Source organism: Mytilus edulis, chromosome 12 (genome assembly GCF_963676685.1).
Source record: "Mytilus edulis chromosome 12, xbMytEdul2.2, whole genome shotgun sequence".
Lineage (NCBI taxonomy): Eukaryota > Metazoa > Mollusca > Bivalvia > Mytilida > Mytilidae > Mytilus > Mytilus edulis.
In genome coordinates, this window is record NC_092355.1 from 38,674,413 (window position 1) to 38,698,235 (window position 23,823).

The window sequence follows — 23,823 nt, forward strand, 5'->3', positions numbered from 1 at the left end:
TACATGTTGACTGTTGTCTCGCTTGTATGAATAATTTCCTCTTATCATGCTTATGTACACCATTGCTCACAGTACTTAGAAAATTTGTTTAGGTGCAGGATCAGGTTGCAGGACTTGCTAGTTATTTAAAGCGCTTTAATGTAGAAGCAAAGATTTAATTATTGGCTCAACTCCAGAATAAATTATGAGTTTGGTGGCATATCTTTTTGTATACTGTTCTTGATCATTATTTCTGGTTAACTAGCACAGTTAAAAATTTACTTTTTTTCTGGAGATGTCCCTAAACATATCCCAATACATACATGTATAACATGTACATGATGTATAAGGTGGGTCTCATTGGATTGCCGCTTTTCTATAAGCATGACACAAGAAAGTCAAATTAATGTGCCATGAAAACAGGAAATGAAGTCTAGCGGGACACAGGAAATTACAAAAACTGAGAATTGCTTGCGTACACAGTGTTAGCAGGATAGGGAATCTGACGAAACTGTAAGTGGGATCCGGGATCAGAACCCCCAAATGAGACCCCCTATAACATGTACATTGTGTATAAGGAGCTATCATATTGATACGAGATACATGTAAACATGAACTTCATAAAACTGTTTATTTGTTTGCACTATTTCAGATAACTGTTTATATTGTAAATGTTGCTACATATGTATTCTTTCATTTACAAAATCCCAATTTAAAAACTAAAATAGAAATATTGTAGTATTATGTTATAAATATTATCATGATTATAAATTGATCTGCTATCTTTTTTTCAGGAGGAAGAAGATAATTTTAAGATCTGTTTTCAGTTTGCTGATTCTAATATTAAATATCACAGATTTCTTAGTGTTGACAGCCACAAAGTCACTCAATCATTAAAAGGGTAATTATATATACAGTATTAAAACTAAGTTTTATTGCATGAATATTGGGGAATATTGTCCCGAGTAGAATTTTATATTGCACGTGCTTGCGAGTGCAATATATGTTCTACGAGGGACAATATTCCCCAATATTCATGCAATAACCCTTTTATTGTATAGCAATATAATATTTAAAAGTAAAAATTGGTTTAAACTAAGATTTTGTCGTTGATGACGTCATGAATTTTGAAGATTTATTGCACTAGTGCAATATTAGAATTTATTGCACACTAACTTTTGGTTACGTTCTGTGGGAAATATTATATTGCTATACAATAATAAGTTTTATTGTCATGAGACAGACCTTGAATATGTCACATAAAGATTAATTATATATATTCATAAGCGACATTAAAATTCTAGAAATGCTTTAATGAGTACTAAATAACTTTGTGACACCACCTCCTCTAAGAGATTATATATACATTTATTATTTGTCAATATTTTCTTTTGATAATGTAGGGGAGATATATATATATATATACTTTAGCGAATAATCAAACAGTGCAAATTTATGGAACTGCTAAGGTTAAGACTTCTGTGCCTCAAGGAAAGCACTGGATCCATGTATATATTTTAGTGCAAACATCGCATCCTTTAATTTTAGGAACACATTATTTATATTCCAAGAATATCGTTCTTGACTTAAGTGATTGTCGCATAAAATCTAAACATTTCAAGGTTTTAACTCAAAGTCCCGCTTCTATACCTCCGAATTCAGAAGTCCTTTTTTGGGGACACGTCAATGGAAAAGTGCAATATGGAATGCAATGGCTCAATATAACATCCATCTTGTCAAGCACAGAGTATCAAAATTTGTTTAGTGTCTTAAGCATTATTGTCCATCTTAAAGTATAACCACAAACAAACTGGGATCTACATCCAGAAAACTCTTTCAACATAGCGTCTAATATTCAACGGATATAAAATATCATACATACTCTTTGTACATTAATATTGTTACAGTTAGTCGACTGGTTTTTTTTCAGTGTTATAGACAAGTGTACTATTCATTCTGAACAAAGAAAAGCGAACACACTTAAAACATTAACAGATGAATTTTTAGAAACTCCAGTGTTTGAAGGCAAAAAAGAAGGAAAGGTATATTGTTAATGTAGTTTAAAATATCATAAAAGATTTTTTTTAATTTAAGAAGGGAATCCAGGGTCCAGAAACATGAGAAATGCACAAGATGATTTTAACTCTGCTTTGATTTTCCAGAGTTGTAACCTCAATTATGAAACAGGAATGACAGTATATATATTTGTTAACGTAACATGGCTGTATGAGACCTGTGAATGTGAAAAGGGTCATAAAAGGGTATAGGAAATAAAATAGAAAACCAATATTCATTTAACAATGATCGAAAAAATAATGTTTTCGCATTCCTTTTTTTCCTTTGCACCAAAAAAAAACAACAATGAATACATAATTTGTATTAACTATTTTTATGACAAGCAGTGAACATTGTAAATATAAAATGAATTGCATGTCTATCTAGTAATACTGTGAAATATTTGACAATTTTCAGACAGATACCCACTATGGCTTACTGAGTTTACTGCTACATCTTGCTGAATCGCCTACACATTGTAGTTATGATGGGGATGGCTTAGTTCTACAAACAGAAGGTATGTCCAGTAAAGACCTGCAAAATTTCCCGATTCACAGGGATGACCATCTATGAAAATAGTATATTTTAATATAAAATGGGGTGAAAATAATTTATAAATGGCATTTAAAAGATAAAAAATATACACTTATTCCAAACTTTTAATTTAGGGTTAAAACACTTATGACATGTAAAAGAGGTACTGTAGGTCCTCTTGTACTTGACATCCTGCATGTATGTTTTGAAAGGTAGGCAGCTTGCATGCCTTATTTATAAATTTTTCCAGATGCATTGTTACATGAATTACGTAGTATTATCAAAATGAACAAATTTGTTTTTTCAAGATAGTTCATCAGTTATTAAATTATGCGAAATACTTATATTGTTTGTTGGTTATAATAATCAATTAAATAGCTGGTTATATTTATATGGAAAAAAACAACAGAATGCAAGTTTTTTTTAAGGTTTATCATTGTTTATACAGCATGATACACCAATCAAGTTGGTTTTTTTTATTAATTAGTTACACCAGTTGACCCAAGGTCAATCGGCGTAGATGACATCATCCAACAATCAGTTGGTCAAGAATTTGAAAGTTGTCTATTTGATTTTTTCAAATTTTATTGTTACACTATCGTTTTTTTCCTGGATCGGATTAGTAATTCTATGCATTTTTTTCACTTGATTATACATACAGTGTATATATCATGTAATATTATTTAGGACCAATTTTAAAAACAAAATTGTTTTATATTTTAGCATTATTATAAAATCTATTTGTTTTGTAATTAGAACCAGAGGATGATTTTGATTGGACAGCATTTCTACTGGATGGTGAATACAGACCATTGCAGGTGTATGATGACTTAGAGGTATGTTAAAGGCCTAAACAATTGGCTGTTTCAGAGTCTAAAGCCATCATGGGTAATTTCATTGTTCGTACCCCAAAATGAAAATAACGTCACGTCATTGGTCAAATTTCCATTGTTTATGACATTTTTAACCAATCAGGACGTTTTGGTGTACACTTTTGAAATTATTACCCATGATGCATTAGATTCTGAAACGGCAAATTTAACAATATAATTGTGATCATGATAATTGTTGGGTATTTTTTTTTCTTTTTCAAAATGTAAAAACAAACTGGAGCTTCTTGAATTTGGCTTTCAGTCTTCAAGTGAACATGCTATTATAAGTTATATGGTTCGCTACTGACCCCATACAGATCCATAGAGGGTTAGTAAAATCCATAGGGGGTGAAGCCGGAGGCTGAGTCCCCTATGAATTTTATTCACCCTCTATGGATCCATAGGGGGTCAGTAGTTAACCGTATAACGAATTTATCAGACGCTGGACTTTTTCTGCTGCGTTTTGTTGAAAAATAAACAATGAAACACAACAACATTAATAGATGACGTCGCCATTTACGCGTCATGAACCCCATATGAAACTAACTAACCCCATACTGTTTCATAGGGGGTCACCATGTGACAGCATTTAACCAATCACAACGTGATAATTCATTTGTGGTCCGATAAAAAGTTTGATGTATCTTTTCATTCATGGATCATAAACTTCCTTTTAAATGAATACTTGTATATATTCTAACATTAAATTTTTATCACATTTATTTTCATGAAATACCATTTGTAACACCCTAACATTTGATATCAAGCTTCATTTTAACATGCTATACTGCCATTTCTCATTAACTTTCTTGTACATGTTGTAATTGAATACTTATAGTTGAGTTAAAACTATGAAGTATTGTTTGAAAATCATTTGAAAATTCATTTACTGATTGTCTTGGAGTCAATTTGTGAGGAGTTCTTGTGTATTCTCAAAAACATTCAGACAGGGACACATTCATCTCAAAGCTCCAAGCAGATATTATAGATTAATAAAATATTACCAAGACAACAGGAATTCTTTAAAATCATAACTTTTTTATAAAGAGAAATCGTATAATTCCTATTATTTTTTAGTCAGATTCAGAAGAAGAAACTTTAACAGAAGATGATGAAGATGAAGACAAAAAGACCACAAAAGATCAAGATTCTGGAGATTTTTCAAGTCATGTGACTCAACAAAATGTGACCTTGTCAACTATAGCAGCAGCAGACAGCACAACATTTTATGAGATAGATGATGTACAACCATCAGATACTGGACTTTCTTGGTTACAGAAAAATCTGGTTGTACAGTATTGGCGGGGTCATGGCTGTACTGAGGAGGGGTCAGAAGGTCATGACTCCTGTAATCTGACACGTGATTGGTTAGTTTTCTTGAAATGGGAAAAGACTAAATTGATATTTGAATGAAATCTATTTTTTAGATCAAATATTGTATCTCGCTGTAAGAATTTGTGTTTTTTGTATTGGGAATCCGAATTAGTTTAGGAAACATACTTAAAGGAGTAGGTCCTGTAAGGACCGATTTTGGCCTCAAATTTCAGGTTCATCTGACGAAAGATTTTGACCACTTCTTAAACACTTAAGTGTCTATTTCACTTGAAAGATTTTAACTCATTTAGTCATTAAAAACGATCCAGTTCAAGCTCAAATATGAAAAATCTATCAAATATGCCGAAAAATGTCACTTTTCAGATGTTTTTTGTCAAAAATGGAAGTGGCCGCACCCGTGTTCATCCTCAACCTTTATATATGTTATGTATTATCATAAAATACAACTTACATTTCAATATTAAGGATGAAAACAAATGCGGCCACTTTCGTTTTACACGAAAACCGTCTAAAATTTAACTAAAATGCTAGAATTGTGAAGATTTCTGTAATTTAGCATGACTTAAAGGTGCCAGTACCCGATATATGTGCATTGCAGAGATGGGTCCGATTACTTTCAATGTAATTGATTAAATTACAATTACTTTGTCATTTGTACGATTAAATTAAATTAATGATTACATCATTTCTGAAAGTGTCTGATTAAATTAATGATTACATTGGCAAAGTAATCATGATTACATCTGATTACAATGAATTAAAAAAAAAAAATATTTTGAATGATGTGAATGAATTAACGTTTAAAATAACTATAGTATTTTTAGAAAGGATTTTTTTATATACATTTTAAAATGATAACTTCCAACTTCATCTATTTAATAAACCACAAAAGTTCACTACAGACATACATGAACATTATGTCACGCATTACACTTTATTATAATTGATCTTTGAATTATTTTGACTTCAATTGAATATGGCTTAAAGTCTTTATAAAGAGTTTGGAACTGTTAGTCTTCTGACCATTTCCAGACTTTATATGTATTTCAATGTGCAGATTTTGGAAGTTAATATATGGATGAAATAAAGTTACCTGACAAAAATTATGTAAAAATTTAATAGAATTGTTTAAACAAATTGTAAACAAAATACAAGTACTATAAGTCAATGCATTTTATATGTCCAGTCTAAGTACATACAAAAATTTGCTTATTTTAAACAAGATATTTGTCCAACTTTTAATTTAGTTTGTGCTAATTAGAGTAGTTTTCACATGTCTGATTAATTTTTTATCATATATATTTTTCTACAGCTATACTTAATTAGAAATTGCAATAAAAACAAACCTTAATTGGTTTCCTAAATGTCAAAGTTTACAATAATCACAATATTAACAAAAGATTATAATTCAGGGTTACAGAAAAAATGTTATAATTTTGCTTAAATATAACAAGTTTTTTTTATCAAATATATATATGTACATATTTTATAATATTTTTTACTAAGGCCTTCTTAGGCTATTGATGACTTTTTAATATTGTAACAGTTTACTTTTTACTGAAGTATACAAATCAATTAACATGATTGATAAAGTAAACTAAACTATCTTAACTTGTTAAATATCTATTAAGTAAGAATAACAAAAAGGTTCATTTATTGACCATAAACACGGTTCAAGATTTTTTTCATTGTAATCAGAATGTAATCAAAATGTAATCAGGATTACAGGGCATTTTGAAAAGTAATTGATTAAATTAAATTACATGTAATCAGATTTTTGGCTGATTAATGATTACAATGATTACTTGAACAATTGTAATCAATTACAGCTGATTAACGATTACAATTACAATTACCCCAACTCTGGTGCATTGTATTGTCAAAAAGAGCCCATATTTATGTAGCAGAAGCATTCTTCTTTCCAATAAATATCTAAAAGTTTACATTTTAACAACTTTGTAAAACTGCTATATTTTGAGGCCAACATTGGGTCTTACTGGACCTATTCCTTTAGAATTTAAAGGCAACTTTATTTCTTTTTAATTGTCTTTTGCAAAATATGTAATTTTGTAGAAATATAAGAATAATTAAAATATATACACAAATTCTTTTGGTAGTGCACTAAAATTCAAATTTAAAAACAAAATACTTGCATATTTTAACTTATTTTTCAATAGTTGTGTATTATTAACTTCATGGCTTACAAGAAACAAAATGGAGTGTGTACTTCAAAAGGACTATTGGAATTAATTAGAAGTTTTTTCCAACTGTATAAATAAGAAGGTGTGGTATAACTATAACTCACTGTATGTACAACCCTCAGCAATATGCAAAACTCATATCAAACTATAAAAGTTTTAAATGTACAAATGCCAACTCCTCTCATTGCCAAATGCCAACTCCTCTCATTGCCAAATGCCAACTCCTCTCATTGCCAAATGCCAACTCCTATCATTGCCAAATGCCAACTCCTATCATTGCCAAATGCCAACTCCTATCATTGCCAAGTAGAAATGACAATTCCAGGTTAGCCGTAGTAATATAATTTTGTTTGACTGAATAGTGGTCCCAACCATCAAGTTGTACCAATACATAAGATGTCAATTTTTTGTGTTTGTATTTTCAGGGAAGCATACAAACAAGCCAGTAATCCCCTGTATGGTGAGCCAGGCCATGTGTTGATCACAGAAACCATGCTGATTAGAGAAGTCTTATGGTAAATACTGATACATATACATCAGGCCCGTAACCAGGAATTTCCATGGGGAGGTTTTTTGGACTCATGACTCGACTTTATCATTCACAATTTGAAAAAAACGTTGACTTTAACAGTGCTTATTTTATTTCAAGGGGGGGGGGGGGGGTTCGTCCGAACCCCCCTGGCTACGGGTATGTACATCAATTGTGTTGTTAATTTATAGCAGAAAAGATATTGTTGGTAGATCACTAGATGTATCTATACATTTAGCAATGTTACAGAAAAAAATGTATGGGGGGGGGGGGGGGGGAGGGGGGAAGGCACATTATATTAATAATACATGGGAAATGGGTATCAGAGCAACTTTTCACACTATAATGCACTATAATTCTCAATTACAATTGTCTGGGTGGTGGGTGCTAACAAAAACTGCCTCTCAACCCCTCCATACATTTTTTTCTGGAATAGCCCCAATGTAAAACATTTTTTCAAACTACTAAAAGTCTAAATAAAACAATAAACAAGGCACAGGCATGAAAATACGTAGCTTCGTTTTGTGTGTATTTGAGTCTAGACGCCATCTAATTATTTATCGAGTTGACCTCTTTAGTCATCCGATGACCATATAAGCGATGTAAACATAAATATAGATATAAATAGATGAAGCAAACATGTGTTGTTGAATTATTCTAGGTCTATTTAATTTCATATTTTTTTTTTTTTTTTTTCTTTTTTTTTTTTTTCTTCTTTAGGTTACATATTAATTGTATTTGATTTTTCTCTCCTCTCTCTCTCTCTGACTTACTCACATACAACACTAATACTTTCACTCATCTGTTTTGTTACAATATGTATCATGACTTACTTTTTAATACAATTTTTTTAAAGAAATAAATTTGCTCATAATTTATAAATTATTTCTTTTCTCTAAACTAAACATAGATAATATGAAAACAACACTTAGTTAAATATTACATGTAAAGGAGACCAAAATTTTTCACAGACTTGGACTTTATCATTTTTCTTTGCAATATGATTTTCAAGAAATTGGTATTTCTTTATTTTATTCTTTAACTCGATCATATTTGGTTTTGTTTCATTTAATTTACATTTATATATATAATTCTTTGTAATTATGATTAGCAGATTCAATAATAAACTTTCATGTTTGCAACCCAGAAACACATTCTCTTTGTTGAGATCAAAATTTACAAAAAAAAGTTTCACAATATTGAAAAAAGACTGCCACAATTGAAAAGTTATTGGGCATTCAAAAAACAGGTGTTCAATGGTTTCTTCTCCAAGTTTACAAAAAGTGCATAACTTGGTATCTTTTAATTTGATTTTGTACAAAAAGGTATTCGTTGCTATAATTCTATGCAAAAATTTATATTGAAAGGTTCTTAAATAAGCATCTCTACAAGACTTTTTTGTTATCATGAAATACTCTGACCATTCTGTAGTATCAATAACTAACAGCTCTGCCCATTTCAAAAATTTAATTGTTGGTAGTTGAATAACTTCATCTACTAAGTTTTTATATACAAATTTGGCTTTCACATTACACCTGATTTTTTTTAAGAAAGTATCACCAGTGTTAGACTTATCTAAATCTTGATTTAGACAGTTATCTTTAAGGCATTTTTTCATAGCGTTAGGGATTTTTGATATCAAACCATAATATTTAATAAAATTGTTGGTTTGTACTTTTTCTTGAAATTGCTCAAATTTATAAAAAATCATATTTTCACGATTAACAAGGTCACTTACTGACTGCACACCCCCCTTTTCCCATTGAATGTAATATGGGAAATCATCCAAAGAAGAAAAGTTCAAAATATCTAAGGATAAGATGTCACTGACAGAAATCTCAGTAATAGGTTTTGCAGCGGAAAAGCATAGTAAAACATCCTTCCAGAAAGAATTTTTACATCTTTTAGCAATCTCAATCAGCTTTTCTTTCTGAAGATTTAAAACCCTTTCACCCCCATACTTCATAAGGTCTGCCAGTAACAACTGCTGCCAGCCACCGCTAGGGTTTGCCAGCAGTCTTTTTATCCAACTAATTTTCAAATAGATATTAAATGAATGAAGATGTACCATATTAAGTCCACCTTGTGAAATATTACCAACAAGTGTGTTTCGCTTAATTCTGTCTGGTTTTCCATTCCATATGAAATCATAAAATAATGAAGTGAGCTCTGTTAACCTGAAGTGTGATAGGTTTGGTAATGCAGTCAATAAATGGACCAACTTTGAAAGAGCAAGTGATTTAATTACTGTAATTTTTCCTAATAATGTGAGTTTTCGATGTTGCCAGCTCTTCAAAATTGCAGAGACCTCTTTAATTTTCTTAGCAAAATTAATTTCTGTGATACAGCTTAAATCTAAAGAAAATTCAATCCCCAAAAGTTTAAAATTTGAATGTGACCAATGAAGTTTTAAGTCTGGACATAAAATAAGATCAGAATATTTTTTACTTCCAACCCATAGTGCTTTTGTCTTTGAAGCATTTATTTTCAAACCTGAAATTTTATAAAAAGATTCAAAACATGAAAGTGTTTCCCTCAACGATATTTCCCTTCCATCTAACATAAGGAATGTGTCATCTGCGTACATGCTTAAAAGTGATTCATCATCATTGATAGTAATTCCCCTTATGTCAGGATTACCTTTTAATTTCAAAGATAATAATTCAACCCCAATTATAAATAAATAGGGAGAAAGAGGATCTCCTTGTCTGCAACCTCTTTCTAAATGAAAAAACTTAGACATGTGTCCATTATTTATAACACAACTTGATGCCCCTGAGTATAAAGTTTCAAACCATCTACATAAAGAAGGCCCAAAATTAAAGCTTTTCAAAGTATTTTTTAAAAATAACCATTCCAAGGAATCAAATGCCTTTTCAAAATCAACAAGTAATAAAAGACCTGTCTTATTATTTTCCTCAAGATAGTGCATCAAATCATATAAAAGGCGTGTGTTCTCACCCATAAATCTGTCTTTAATAAAACCTTTTTGTGTGTCACTTATGATAAATGGTAAAACGGGTTTAAGTCTATTAGCTATAACAGCAGAAGCTATTTTCATATCAGTATTCAAAAGACTAATAGGACGCCAGTTACTAATATACTGTCTGTCTTTTCCCTCTTTAGGAATGCAAGTTATTATACTTTGATACTGAAAATCAGAAAATTTACCCCCAGCATATCCAAAGTGAAGAGATCGAAAGACAAAAGGGCCAATATCTTTCCAAAAAAATTTATAAAAATCTACAGAATACCCATCAGAACCAGGACTTTTACCATTTGTCATAAATTTTAAAGATTCAGCACATTCTTTAAAAGTTAAATTTCCTTCACAAAGATCACTTTGTTCTTCTGTAAGCTTAATGTTATGATTAAAAAATGATGTATCATTGCAATCTAATTTTTTGCTCGAGTACAAATTTTTATAAAAATTTTGTTGTTCCATCAGAATTTTTGATTGCTCTGAAATATGCTGACCTTTATCATCAATAAGTTCTGTTATGGTTTTCTTAATAAAATTTTTCTTTTCTAATTTACAAAAATAATTTGTACACTTTTCACCATTCTCATGCCAGTTAGCTCGGGATCTAAGCAGCAAGCCTTCAACTTTCTTTTGTCTACAATTTTCTAGTTCAAGTTTTTTTTCAAATAAAGATTTTTGAACCTCATCATTTGGAGAATGATTCATAATACTTTCAAAATTTAAAATATCATTTTCAAGTTTGAGAGTGACATTTTTTTCCTCTCTGGATTTATTAATGCTGTAATTTATTGACAAGGATCTAATCTTCATTTTTAATATTTCAAAAAATGTTTGATCATTACATGACAACTCAACAGAAAGAAGATTTTCCATATCACCTGACAGATGGTATTCCAAAATAGTATCATTAATACATGATTTAACCATTTTTATATAATCTGCATCTCTAAGTAACTGAGAGTTAAATTTCCAATAACTTTTGCCCCGTTTCTCTAAACAAGCTGAGAAGGTGAAAAGAATTGCCGAATGGTCTGTTCTATAACCAGGAATGATAATGGTATTCTTCATAAGTGAAAAAAGGTCTTCTGAAATTAAAAAATAATCAAGGCGACTTTGTTTTATTGGTGAGGACTGACGCCAGGTATATTTCCTATCTTCTGGATAGCATGTACGCCAAGGATCAAGTAGTTCAAAAACATCAATGATTTCATCAATTTTTTTACGGGAGTTAGGGTTTCTATTATGTTTGATATTATATGTATCCATAAATTTATCTAATACAACATTCCAGTCACCACATAGTAAAACACTGGTGTTTTTAAAGATTAAAATATTCTGCATTATTGTGTCAAAGAATGAAGGTTCATCTGTATTATAACCATACAAACATGCAAGACTTAATCTTTGTGAAAAAATTGTTATATCTAAAATAATGTAACGACCATTATCATCAATAATAGAATTATGCACAACAAAATCCAGACCCTTTTTAAACATAACAGAGACACCTGCACTTTTACTGTCTTTATGACTGAAAAAGCACTTATTTCCCCATTCATCCTCCCAGTATTTTTCAATGTCTTTATTGCTATGAGTTTCCTGAAAACACACTATGGAAGTATTTTTACTCCTAGCCCAATCAAAAACATCTGCCCTCTTTTTGGAGTTTGAAAAAAGACCCCTCACATTCATTGATAATATCGTTACATTATTATCCATGATTATATCTGAAGGGATGATTTATAAAACATATAAGCAAGTTCATAAGTACAAATATACAATTGTAACACATAAGACATACACAAACATACACACATACAAACATAAGATGTCGCATATTATTTTCTTCATTCATCATTGAATGTATAAACTAATTTACAGTATGGCATTATATAGTTATGAATAAATCTAGCAAAGGAATAGATGTTTTAAGGGGAGATAAGATTATATTAATTTCATAATAAATGTTAGAGTTATTTCCCCTATACTCTATAGTGACAGTATAATTTATATTAATAAAAAAAATAATAAAAAAATCTCTTATACTATTTACTATATATGTATCCAGGATTTTGTAATTTGGAGTTGACATGACACACTTCAGTATTTATCTTTCACATTTATATCTATCTATTTATACTGAAAAAAACTACATTTTCCAAAAAATATTAACAAGTGTAACAGACTTATATGAAAACTAATTAATTTCCATCTTTTAATTTCTTTTTCATTTTTTCTTCTACATTGTCAAATAGATCAAATCTTATTCTGCTACTAGTTTCAGTTTTGGCATACACATTACAGTTATAAAACCATACATTTTCAAATTTTTCAGTGTTTTTAAGTCTTGCCATTAGTCCAAGATTGCGTTGTGATATGTCATCATGCAATTTCACTTCATTTTTCAGGGATCTTTTTTGTCGCATTATCCGTATTTTAGTTTCAGTATTCTTTACCTTAACTATGACAGGCTTCTGATAACCATCTTTCCCAGGTATTCTGTGGATGGCTAGTACATCACTGGGCTCAATATCTACTTTACAGTCACTCTTTAAAGTTTCAATAAATGCTTTTCTCAAATTCTCACCCCTTTTTTCAGGAAAGTTTAGCATTCTTATATTATGTTTTCGACTGTATTGTTCATTATAATTGGCTAACTTCAATGCATCAATAGATCTGTTATTATTGTCACCAACCTTTTCCACTAAGTTTTCAATAACTCTATCTTTTGCCCTGATTCTTTCCCTCAGATCCTCATTCTCAATCATCAATGTATCTAACTTATCATCAAGTTTTCCAGTTGCCTCCCTTATTTTACACTCAAACTTACTGGTGATCTTCTCTTCAAAATGAGCTAATAATTTCTGGACAATGTTACTAACTAAAGTTTTTAAGTCCTTTTGTTGTACCAAATTAACCATAGCATTAGTAAGGTCAGTCTTTGTAACTGTGCCCTGAAGAGATTGTTTTATTTCACTTATTTAATTTCATATTACAGATAAAAAAATAAATGTTTATCATCAATTTTACCTGTATTAGAATGTTTATTTGTGGATTGAATCAGTCAATCAAATGATTTACCTTTGTTTCACTTTCAGTGTTGACATTCTCTCCCTTTAAATAACTTTACACATACAATTCACGTGTTATGCATCTCAAGCTAAGGGGTTAAATTAAAGTTCACATGAATACAGATTCAATGAGGTCAAATTATTCACTTGCAAGTGAATAATTCATAATCAATGTTTTTTTGCTTATTTTGACAAATTTGAACCTTATTGGCTACTAAAAAGGAACTATTATTTCACTATTTGTATTTCATTACTAATTGAGGGGCACTAGCTACGAGATATATAAAAACCTAATATATTATTTTTTTATATATCTCGTAGCTAGTGCCCCTTTAATGCATGATTATTGTTTTCTCCACATATTGCATTTTATCCAAAATTCTGTTCAACTCATCAGAAAGTTTACCAAACTGTTGTAGAAGAAATTCAGTCAAGAGCCTATATTTTGCAGTATTGTATTTTCCAGGATGTTGTTTGGAGTAAAAGATTCATTTATATTTGTGTACACTGGAGAAAAATTCCTCATTAGAGACAGCATAGTACTATCACATTTAACAGAGGTAGGCAAATTAGTAATTTAACTCATATATATCATGTATATACATTGACTTAAAGAAATTGTGAAAATAATAACTAATTTTTGTTACAGTATTGAATTGTATACTATACAGATTTAAAAAATGCAAGGATACAGTCTCTGAATCAGCACACCATAGATCTTTACCAATACAAGACATGTAGGCGTTTTCAACTAACAAATAATCAGTATGAGTTATATAATAATACATTAAGGGGGCTCGCGGGTCCAAATAATTTTTGTTCTAAATACAGTCAAACCTGATTAAACCGGACCCTGAATAAACCGGTTTCCTGTCCATTCCGGCCGAAAATGAAAGTCCCATATTTTTCCATTCAAAGTCTTTGTTAAAATACCCTTTGTAAACCGGACTCTGTGTATTCCGAATTCCGGTCTTATTATGAAGTCCCAATACTCTTAATTCATGTAATTACATTAATTATTACCTGTCAAAACCGGTTTGTCTAATTAATTTCAATGATCGATATGCAATCAAAACATATTTGTTGATACAATATAACTTTTCGAGATAATCAATTAGTCAGGTGTCAAACTGTGAACCTACAATCGTACAGTAGTGAGCTGTATTATTTATTAAAACATTATAAACGTGTCAATTAAACGAAAAGACACACCGAATATATATCTCGGATTGAACTTACGTTTTAACTTGGATAAACGAATTAAAATCGTGAAGTAAAAAGTTCACATCGTAATTTCGAAATCCTTGGTTCCTTGTTGTGAACCCCTAAACAAATGACCTTGATAATGAAAAACACCCGGATGACAACAATCAATGGATATTGTACACTGTACGACAACGTTTCGAAAGTGATGACATTACGTTTGATAATATTCTGGCTTTTTAATCGGCCATTCCAACATTTCAAATTATTGATCATGGGAGTAAATCTAAACTCTCGTCTTACAATCCAAACAACGCGAGCATTATGATGCAAATGCAAACAATGAAAAACGAAATGAAAGTATTTTAATTTATCAGATATAATTTACAATCAGAGAGAATTTTTTCATGCAAAATGTCGGACGTCACAAGTCATTAACTTCCGGTCAAAACAGAAACCTGAATAAACCGGCTCACTGTCCAAACCGGCCCTTTTTCATGGTCCCGTAGCCGGCCGGTTTATACAGGTTTTACTGTATAGAATTTTGCTATTTTTTTCTATAAATAAACTTTATTCTATACTTAATGGAAAAATTAAATAAAAATATGGGGTCACCGTTCATTTAAGCTAACAATCTACCTTTGAAAGAAGCATGCATTTTTGTTAAAGTACCTTTTTTCTGTTGAACTAATAGGAGAAAAAAAAGGTAAAATCAAAATAAAAAAAGAACTACATTACAGAAATCGCTTAAATTTTACAATAGTTTAGTTTAAGTACAGTTCATTTGAAAAAAATAATAAAAAATATAGGTCACAGATGAGTTAAAAAAGTTATTTCAATTTTTATGCAAAAAAATGGCATTTTTTTCACCAAAGGAAGATAATTTGGAGCTTTTTCAATGATACATACATTTTAAAAGTTATCTGGGGCCAAATTGAATTGATTTTTTTGTTGGATTTTCGTACCATATGTTAAAGTGACATATCTGTGTGTGCTCTTTTTTCTTACTAAACTTTTGTCTTTGGCATCTATACAGGATAAATGTAAAGGAGTAGGTTCAATAAGACCCCTTTTTGGCCCCAAAATATAGCAGTTTTACAAAATTGTGAAAATGTAATATTTAAGCTATTTATTAGAAAGAAGAATGTCTCTGATACATAGATATGGGCTGTTTTTGAGAATACAATGCACATATATCGGGTAGTAGCACCATTAAGTCATGCTAAATTACTGAAATCTTCAAAATTTTAGCATTTTAGTTAAATTTTAGACGGTTTCCGTCTTAAATGGAAGTGGCCGCATTCGTGTTCATTCATAATATTGAAATGTAAGTTGTATTTGTTGATAATACATAATATATATAAAGGTTGAGGATGAACACGGATGCGGCCACTTTCATTTTTGACAAAAACCATCTAAAAAGTGAGGTTTTTTGGCATATTTGATAGATTTTATAGATTTAAGCTTGAATCGGAGCGTTTTTAATGACTAAATCAGTTAAAATCTACCACAAAAACTTATTGAATCAATTAAAATAAACATTTAAGTGTTTAAAAAGTGTCTAAAATCTTTCGTTAGATGAACTTGAAAATTGAGGCCAAAAACGGTCCTTACCGGACCTACTCCTTTAAAAGGGTGTGTATGTCACTATTTGAAATGGCCACCTTCAGATATAGGTACAATTGAATATTTCCGTAAATCCTTTAAAAAACCTTTCTGGATTAGTGCTAACTTTACTCTTATACTTACACTAAGATAGTTTCAGCAGTGTTATAAGCTAGCACGTTATAAATGCCTTAAATATAAGAACAAAGGAAAAAAACTATATGAATCTTTATAAAAATAAGGAGATGTGGTATGATTGCCAATGAGACAACTATCCACCAGAGACCAAATGAATGCAGACATAAGCAATGATAGGCAACCATTAAACCTTCAACAATGAGAAAATCCATGCAGTATAATAGGCTATGAAAGACCCCTCCATAAAATAAATAAAACATTTCAATTAAGAAACTAACAGCTTAATTTTAGAATAACAATGATTTACAGAAAACAAATACGACAGACATAAACCAACGCACCCACTGAACTATAGGCATCTGATTTGGGACAGTTATATGTATAGAATGAGGTTGGGGGTTATATAGAATGAGGTGGGGTTATATAGAATGAGATGGGAGGTTATACAGAATGAGGTGGGGGGTTATACAGAATGAGGTGGGGTTACCATGGTTACAGCCTATCATCAAGTTAATATGTAGATTTTTTTTTCTATTACAGAAAATGGTAGACAGCGTTCTTTATGATTTAACAAAATATGGAGGATACATACAGAAACTAGAGCAATTTGAACAGGAAGTCACATCATGTAGTTACCATGCCAACAGTGATGATAACATAATAAGTCAAACATATCAGTCTTTCCAAAGTGCTGTTGCTTTAGGTTTTTTGGATTCATTCAAAAAAGAGATAACTAGAATAGAAAAAATAATAGTAAAACAAGGTTTGTTTTATAGCTGTTTGAAACATTCTGAACATCCTGTACATGAACATTTTCAGAAATTTATCATTGAAGTACCATATTCAGGCTTGTATAGTTAGCACTGGTACATAGTCTGCAACCCCTTTTGCCCACGAAAATTCAGGTATAAAAACTTTTTGTAACTGTTAGAAAAGGTTCATGAAACTCCAGTAATTTCAAATCGTGTGCTGTCGTTTGCAGTATTTTCTTGGAAAAAACTGTTTTCCATCATCAAACAGAAGCTGAAACTGCTTGTAAAAGATTCTAGAATGCTTCATGATTGTTAAAATTGCCTGGCTTAATGGTTCATGAGGTATTTTAATTTATAGAATTAATGTTTTTTTTAATTCTGACATTATCAGCTAGAATTTCAAGTGAGGTTTATGCATTGAGCTCCTAAATGAGGTGATGATCAGTGTAATAATGATAATAAAATAAAATGCTATCTTTTTTTTATCATTAATTTATTTGAAGAATATTATAACTTTTGGAATATGAAATAAACATAAACTTTATGTATTTTTTTTGTTTTTCAGAGGAAACAATAACATTATCATCACTTCATGCCACACTGAAACCATGGTTACACAAACTAGACATTTTATATTCTGTGTATGTCAAGGGTATAAAAGAAGCAGAATGGTTGCCTAGCAACTACCAGAAATCATCTCATCTGATCAGTGTTTTATATGAAGCCATTACAGAATTTGATGCTTTGGGAGAATTCTCAAAGGATGTTGTAAGTTGAGATAAGGGGTAAAAACCTAGAAGAAATATACAGGATCCTCTTACAAGCTACCCCATGTCCAATATTGACTTTGTTAATTGTAAATGTTGAGATCCTAAGATCCTATTGTTATTATACTGCAAAGACAAAGGGTGTGTTTGGATATACGCCTGAGGCGGCCTATGGTTACCCATAGGTATCTATGGTTTGATATTTTGTGTATAAAATATCAAACCATAGGTATCTATGGGTAACCATAGGCCGGTGTGTTTGGATATACGCCTGAGGCGGCCTATGGTTACCCATAGGTATCTATGGTTTGATATTTTGTGTATAAAATATCAAACCATAGGTATCTATGGGTAACCATAGGCCGCCTCAGGCGTATATCCAAACACACCCAATACCATAACAACAGTAAGATCTATTTCAAAATGCATGTAGTGGGATCTTTTTTTCTATCACACCCTTTACCATACAATTTGATTAGAAATTCAATACATTATTTTGTTAGTTCTTTAACCTCATGGCCATGACTTACTACTTTAAAGATGTTTAACAACCCTGACAACTCATGAGGGTCACGGTTGGTTTGTTCAACTACTACATGACTTGTTATTATATTCCTGCTCCAAAGTACGGGTAATATCATGGTTAACTTTAGAACAGAAGTTTGTCTGTCACATTTATTGTAATTTAGAAATATTTAAAAAAATAAACATTAATTTTGACAATTTCAGTAGGTCCTACAAACAAAAAGTTCCATCAAAATTTATTATTACAAAACTTAAATTTGCAAGAATTTTTAAAAGGATAAAATCATAGCAAACATTTCTGATTTTTTTAAAATTTTACAGGTTGATTTGTTACTGCCTCTGTGGATACAGACCACTAAACCATATATAGATATAATAGATAATTGGATAACCAATGGTGTATTGTGTGATCCACGACTGGAGTTTATTGTCAGAAGGTATATCATGATTGCACCAAAGACCAAAAGACATTGATATTAACAACATAAGATCACGCTACAACCTTCAACCAAGAGCAAAACACATACCAAGTAGAAGTCTATACAATTTAAAAAAAAAATAAAAATTTTGGTTTATACAGATTTGGGGACTGAAACTATAATATGATACATAGAATGTAAAAACCTTATGTGTTAGTTTGCAAAAAAAATCAACAGTTCAACAATTTAAAAAAGAATGATTTAAAAACATGTTTGCCCTGAAAGTGGGTCTCATTGGGGTCTAAGCGTGACGCGGGATTGCCGATTTTTATACCCCCGCTTTAAATACCCCCCGCTTTAAAAAAGGGGGGGTATACTGTTTTACCTCTGTCCGTCAGTCCGTCCGTCGTACCGTCCATCAGTCCGTCCGTCCGTCCGTCAGTCAGTCCGTCCCATGAAACTTTCGTCACATTTTTCTCAGGAACTACACATCCACCCTTTCTGTAATTTGGTATCAACATTTATATATGTCAGCCATACCGTGTGATGCGTTTTCAGATTCATCACTTGACAACTTCCTGTTTACCGAACACTTGTCTGATTTTACACATGATAGCCAAGTTGAAAATTTTCGTCACATTTTTCTCAGGAACTACAATACAAGGATTTCTGAAATTTGGTTTCAGGATTTATATAAGTCAGCTATACTGTGTGATGCGTTTTCAGATTCATCACTCGACAACTTCCTGTTTACCGAACACTTGTATGATTTTACACATGATAGCCAAGTTGAAAATTTTTGTCACATTTTTCTCAGGAACAACAATACAAGGATTTCTGAAATTTGGTTTCAGGATTTATATAAGTCAGCTATACCGTGTGATGCGTTTTCAGATTCATCCCTCGACAACTTCCTGTTTACCGAACACTTGTATGATTTTACACATGATAACCAAGTTAAAAATTTTCGTCACATTTTTCTCAGGAACTACAATACAAGGATTTCTGAAATTTGCTTTCAATATTTTTATAAGTCAGCTATACCGTGTGTTGCGTTTTCAGATTCATCACTCGACAACTTCCTGTTTACCGAACACTTGCATATTTTTACACTATTAATATTATCCACTTGCGGCGGGGGTATCATCAGTGAGCAGTAGCTCGCAGTTTCACTTGTTTTGTAAGCGGGACACATGAAAGGCAAATTATTGTGTCGTGAAAACGGGAAATGAGGTCTAGCGGGACCGGGAAATGACAAAAAAATGAGAATTGCTAACGTACATAGTGTAAGCGGGATACGGGAATTTGACAAAACAGTAAGCGGGATCCGGGATTGAAACCCCCCAATGAGACCCCCCTGAAAATCTCCTTCTGATAATTGATAATACAGATATTAGAATAACCTAACATAACAGGATAAAAAATAATCATGAACCTTACCTGACTACAGATAGCCTGATATGGCGTATGAACAGTATGAGTTGGGATAAAGTCACCTTCTGTTGCCTTTCTAGATCTCTTAATCATTTTGATTATGTGGTAAATGTAAAGCACAAAAATCTACACAGTCCAACTTTACATGTTTACTATCTTGTTAATTTTTATAGTAAAAAAAAAATATGCCAGATAGCTTGGTTAGCTAAAATTGTACATCTTTATAATATCTTTTAGAAATGAAAGTGTAAAATCCCTTGATGAGAAATTTTGGGAGATAGCTTTTACGATACATGTTCCTGAAGATGACCCATCAAAGAGTAAGATTCAGGACCAGACAGACGTGTTGGATGACACATCTACATTTTCTGGTAAGTATATATAGATCTAGCATGTAATAAAGTCAGTTATTCTTAATGTGATAAAGATTTTAATTTAGCAGTTTTACAAATATCATATCAACTAAATCAGCCAACAAGGAGTAAAGGAACTTTGTAAAAGGTCATGAAAACATGTTATTTTGCACTGCTTATCCGATGAAAGCTACTTGATTATAATGTCATGTCTTTGATATCAAGATCTTAGTTGCTGAGTGATCTAAGTACATGTAGTTCAATAACGGTATCACTAGCCTGTCAATACTGAGGTTGTGATTTCTAATCCCGCACATTACTGGGGTGCTCGACATGGATCTAAATTGACTAGGATTGTCCCTTTTACCATCAAAGGTATTTAATTATTTCCTGGCACTCCAGCTTGCACCACCAAATACCAGAATAGTGCTGACAGTACTTATAAACAGTAGCTATAAAAAACTATAAATCAATCCTGCAAAATGTTATTCTTTTAATGCTTTCTAAGTACAGTGTACTAACTTCCATTTATTCATTCTCTTATCTAAAGCTTGAAATATCTTGTAAACAAAACAAATAAGAAATGTTTATGCGTATTTAACAGATTACATTTACTTTTTCTTTTTACAGAATTCTTCAGCCACTGGGCACCACAATTTTTACAGCCTGTCTTAGTTGAGATTATTTTAGCAGGAAAATCCATGGAACTCCTACAGGATTTAGGAAAGTTAGCAGAAGTTGTTGGCCATAAAGGGGACATAAGTTAGTACATGTATCTATATATTAGAAAAAATTAAAAGACCAAAAATACTGAACTCTGTGGAAAATTCACAACCGAAAGTCCCTAAGCAACTGGCAAAATCAAAATCTCAAACACATCATTTACATATAATAACAAATGATGATAAAAGATTCGGCACACCAGAGTTAGATAGCAGGCAATTTGAATTACTCACTAATGACATGGTTACCTTAATAAAGCTTTGAATTTTAAAAAAATTAGTTCAAGTATTTATGAATTGGCGAAATATTAGGATTATTGTTATGAGATACTGCCCTTTGCATATCAAATATTTTGAAAAGTAACAAATGTGGTCTGTTTGTTCTCCAGATGCAACTTTCCTTCAAATATCTGGAAAAAATGTCTTTCAAAAAAGCTTTCAAGTTTATCATGATGACAAAAATTGAACAGTCAAACAATTTTCTTAGTGCAGAACTCAAAACTATGAAAAATTCCCCAACCACATTTCAATCCTAAATGTTTTATGATAGAAAATAAACAGGATTTTGACACAAAACACATAAGAGAAGTTATTTCAAGAATAAATTCACCATAACTTTAAAAGAATACAGAATAGCATACATATTAAGCACAGTGAAACTTTCTATTGCATCTGTTTTTTATCACTCTTTTTAATTTTATGTTCTATTTCAGCTTACAAAGCCACTCCATTGTACACAATGTTCCTGGACTCCCTCCAAGATATGCTAGGTACAAAAAACAATACAAAAGACTTCCAGCAGGAAAAGACAACAAATTCATATTCTTTGTTTTCACCCCACATAGAACAGCAGATGAAAATTAAAGGCATCTATGATCCTTTGTTAAGAATAAATTTTGAAGCCATATTTTCAGCCTGTGTTAACAATCTGGAGAGAAGTTCCTTGGCAGATACATCTTATAATGATTGGTTAGTGGTATACTTATATTTAAGATATTACCTAAACAAAGATACACAATCAAAATATATAAATCTTAAAAAAAAAAAAACACACACTGCAGATTTTGGTGACATAAGTCTTCAATATGAATATTTGTTGATGCTACCAATGTAACAGGAGGAGGCTTTAAGTATTACCTTAAGCTTGTCCATCCATACATACCATCCAAAAATTGGTTTCTGGTCTTTGTTTTTAGTTTGCCTTAACCAAATCAGTCACTTCAATAAAGAATCAGCATTTATTGTTTTGCATATTAGGTAAATAACAGCTGAAAAAGTAATGAATATTGATTGACCACAGAATTTCTTGAGTAATACTGAAATTGTCACAATTTGTACTGAAAATTTGTACGATAAGTTTTACTTGTTGGTGCAGACTGAACTGACAATTCCAGACTTTCCTAATATTATTGCAATCACAAATATAACAAATATTTGTTCTGAAAGATATAGGATATGCCAGTTTTTTTGTTTGAAGATATTTAGTGGGTTAATTGTTTCAACTAGGTTTACTGGCGTCACAGTTGAGTCAGTAAAAGGATATTAGTGACTTTAAAATGAAAAAAATTATGCCAGCAAATCTTCCATTTCAAAACTGTCTTTAATTGAATATATTTGAAAGAAAACAACATTAAACATGCATGGTACAATTTAAATCTGTAACCAGACCCTGTGCACATGGTGCATGCACACAAAATTTTAAAGCAACAATCATTGAAGTGGATTTTTTTGCAGGTTAACAGTCTCTTTAGTAAGAGATGGACTACAGCCAATAGATCAGTTACTGCAGAAGTGTTTATATCCACACATCAAACACAAATATGTACATGTCTGTTCTAAACTTGTACAGATCCTGAAAGAGGAATATCATCTTATGGAATATCTGGCTACAATGAGGGTAATGATATTGATGTATAAATTGCCATGAAATTTATGCCAGCTTATTGTGTTTTGTAAGAGATAACAAAGTAAAGATATACGAAGCAGGCAACACAAACCATGAGTACCAAATTAAGGATGAAAACAAATGTTATCATAATTTTTAGAATACTTAAAGTAAAATAAGGGACATACTTCATGATAAAAGGGTATTAAGAATATAAGGATATGCAAAATATTTAAAAGATGTGATATGATTTCCTATGAGACAACCATTCACTGGAGACAAAAATGAGAAGATGTAGGCAAACTTAAGTCTAGCTACCTAGAGCCTTCAACAATGAGCAAACTCATGCTGTAAAATAATACATACTGATATACCGAAGTGTAAAACAATTAAAAGATAAAACCTGCTGTCTGATTCATGTACAAAACAACAAATGAATAACAAACGTAATAGGCAGCAAA

At 31.2% G+C, this 23,823-nt stretch overlaps 1 protein-coding gene across 1 annotated transcript in view; it reads left to right on the forward strand.

The window, feature by feature from the left end:
- Window positions 1-23,823, forward strand: part of LOC139498409 (gamma-tubulin complex component 5-like) — a 44,508-nt gene that overhangs the window by 2,207 nt on the left and 18,478 nt on the right. Inside the window, exons 2-15 of the mRNA XM_071286790.1 lie at window positions 774-880; window positions 1,910-2,021; window positions 2,452-2,551; window positions 3,325-3,404; window positions 4,518-4,807; window positions 7,402-7,491; window positions 14,026-14,119; window positions 17,046-17,268; window positions 17,823-18,025; window positions 18,871-18,986; window positions 20,640-20,773; window positions 21,386-21,517; window positions 22,191-22,446; window positions 23,212-23,374. Of these exons, the coding sequence (XP_071142891.1) occupies window positions 774-880; window positions 1,910-2,021; window positions 2,452-2,551; window positions 3,325-3,404; window positions 4,518-4,807; window positions 7,402-7,491; window positions 14,026-14,119; window positions 17,046-17,268; window positions 17,823-18,025; window positions 18,871-18,986; window positions 20,640-20,773; window positions 21,386-21,517; window positions 22,191-22,446; window positions 23,212-23,374 (2,100 nt within the window). The remainder of the gene's footprint in view (window positions 1-773; window positions 881-1,909; window positions 2,022-2,451; window positions 2,552-3,324; window positions 3,405-4,517; window positions 4,808-7,401; window positions 7,492-14,025; window positions 14,120-17,045; window positions 17,269-17,822; window positions 18,026-18,870; window positions 18,987-20,639; window positions 20,774-21,385; window positions 21,518-22,190; window positions 22,447-23,211; window positions 23,375-23,823) is intronic.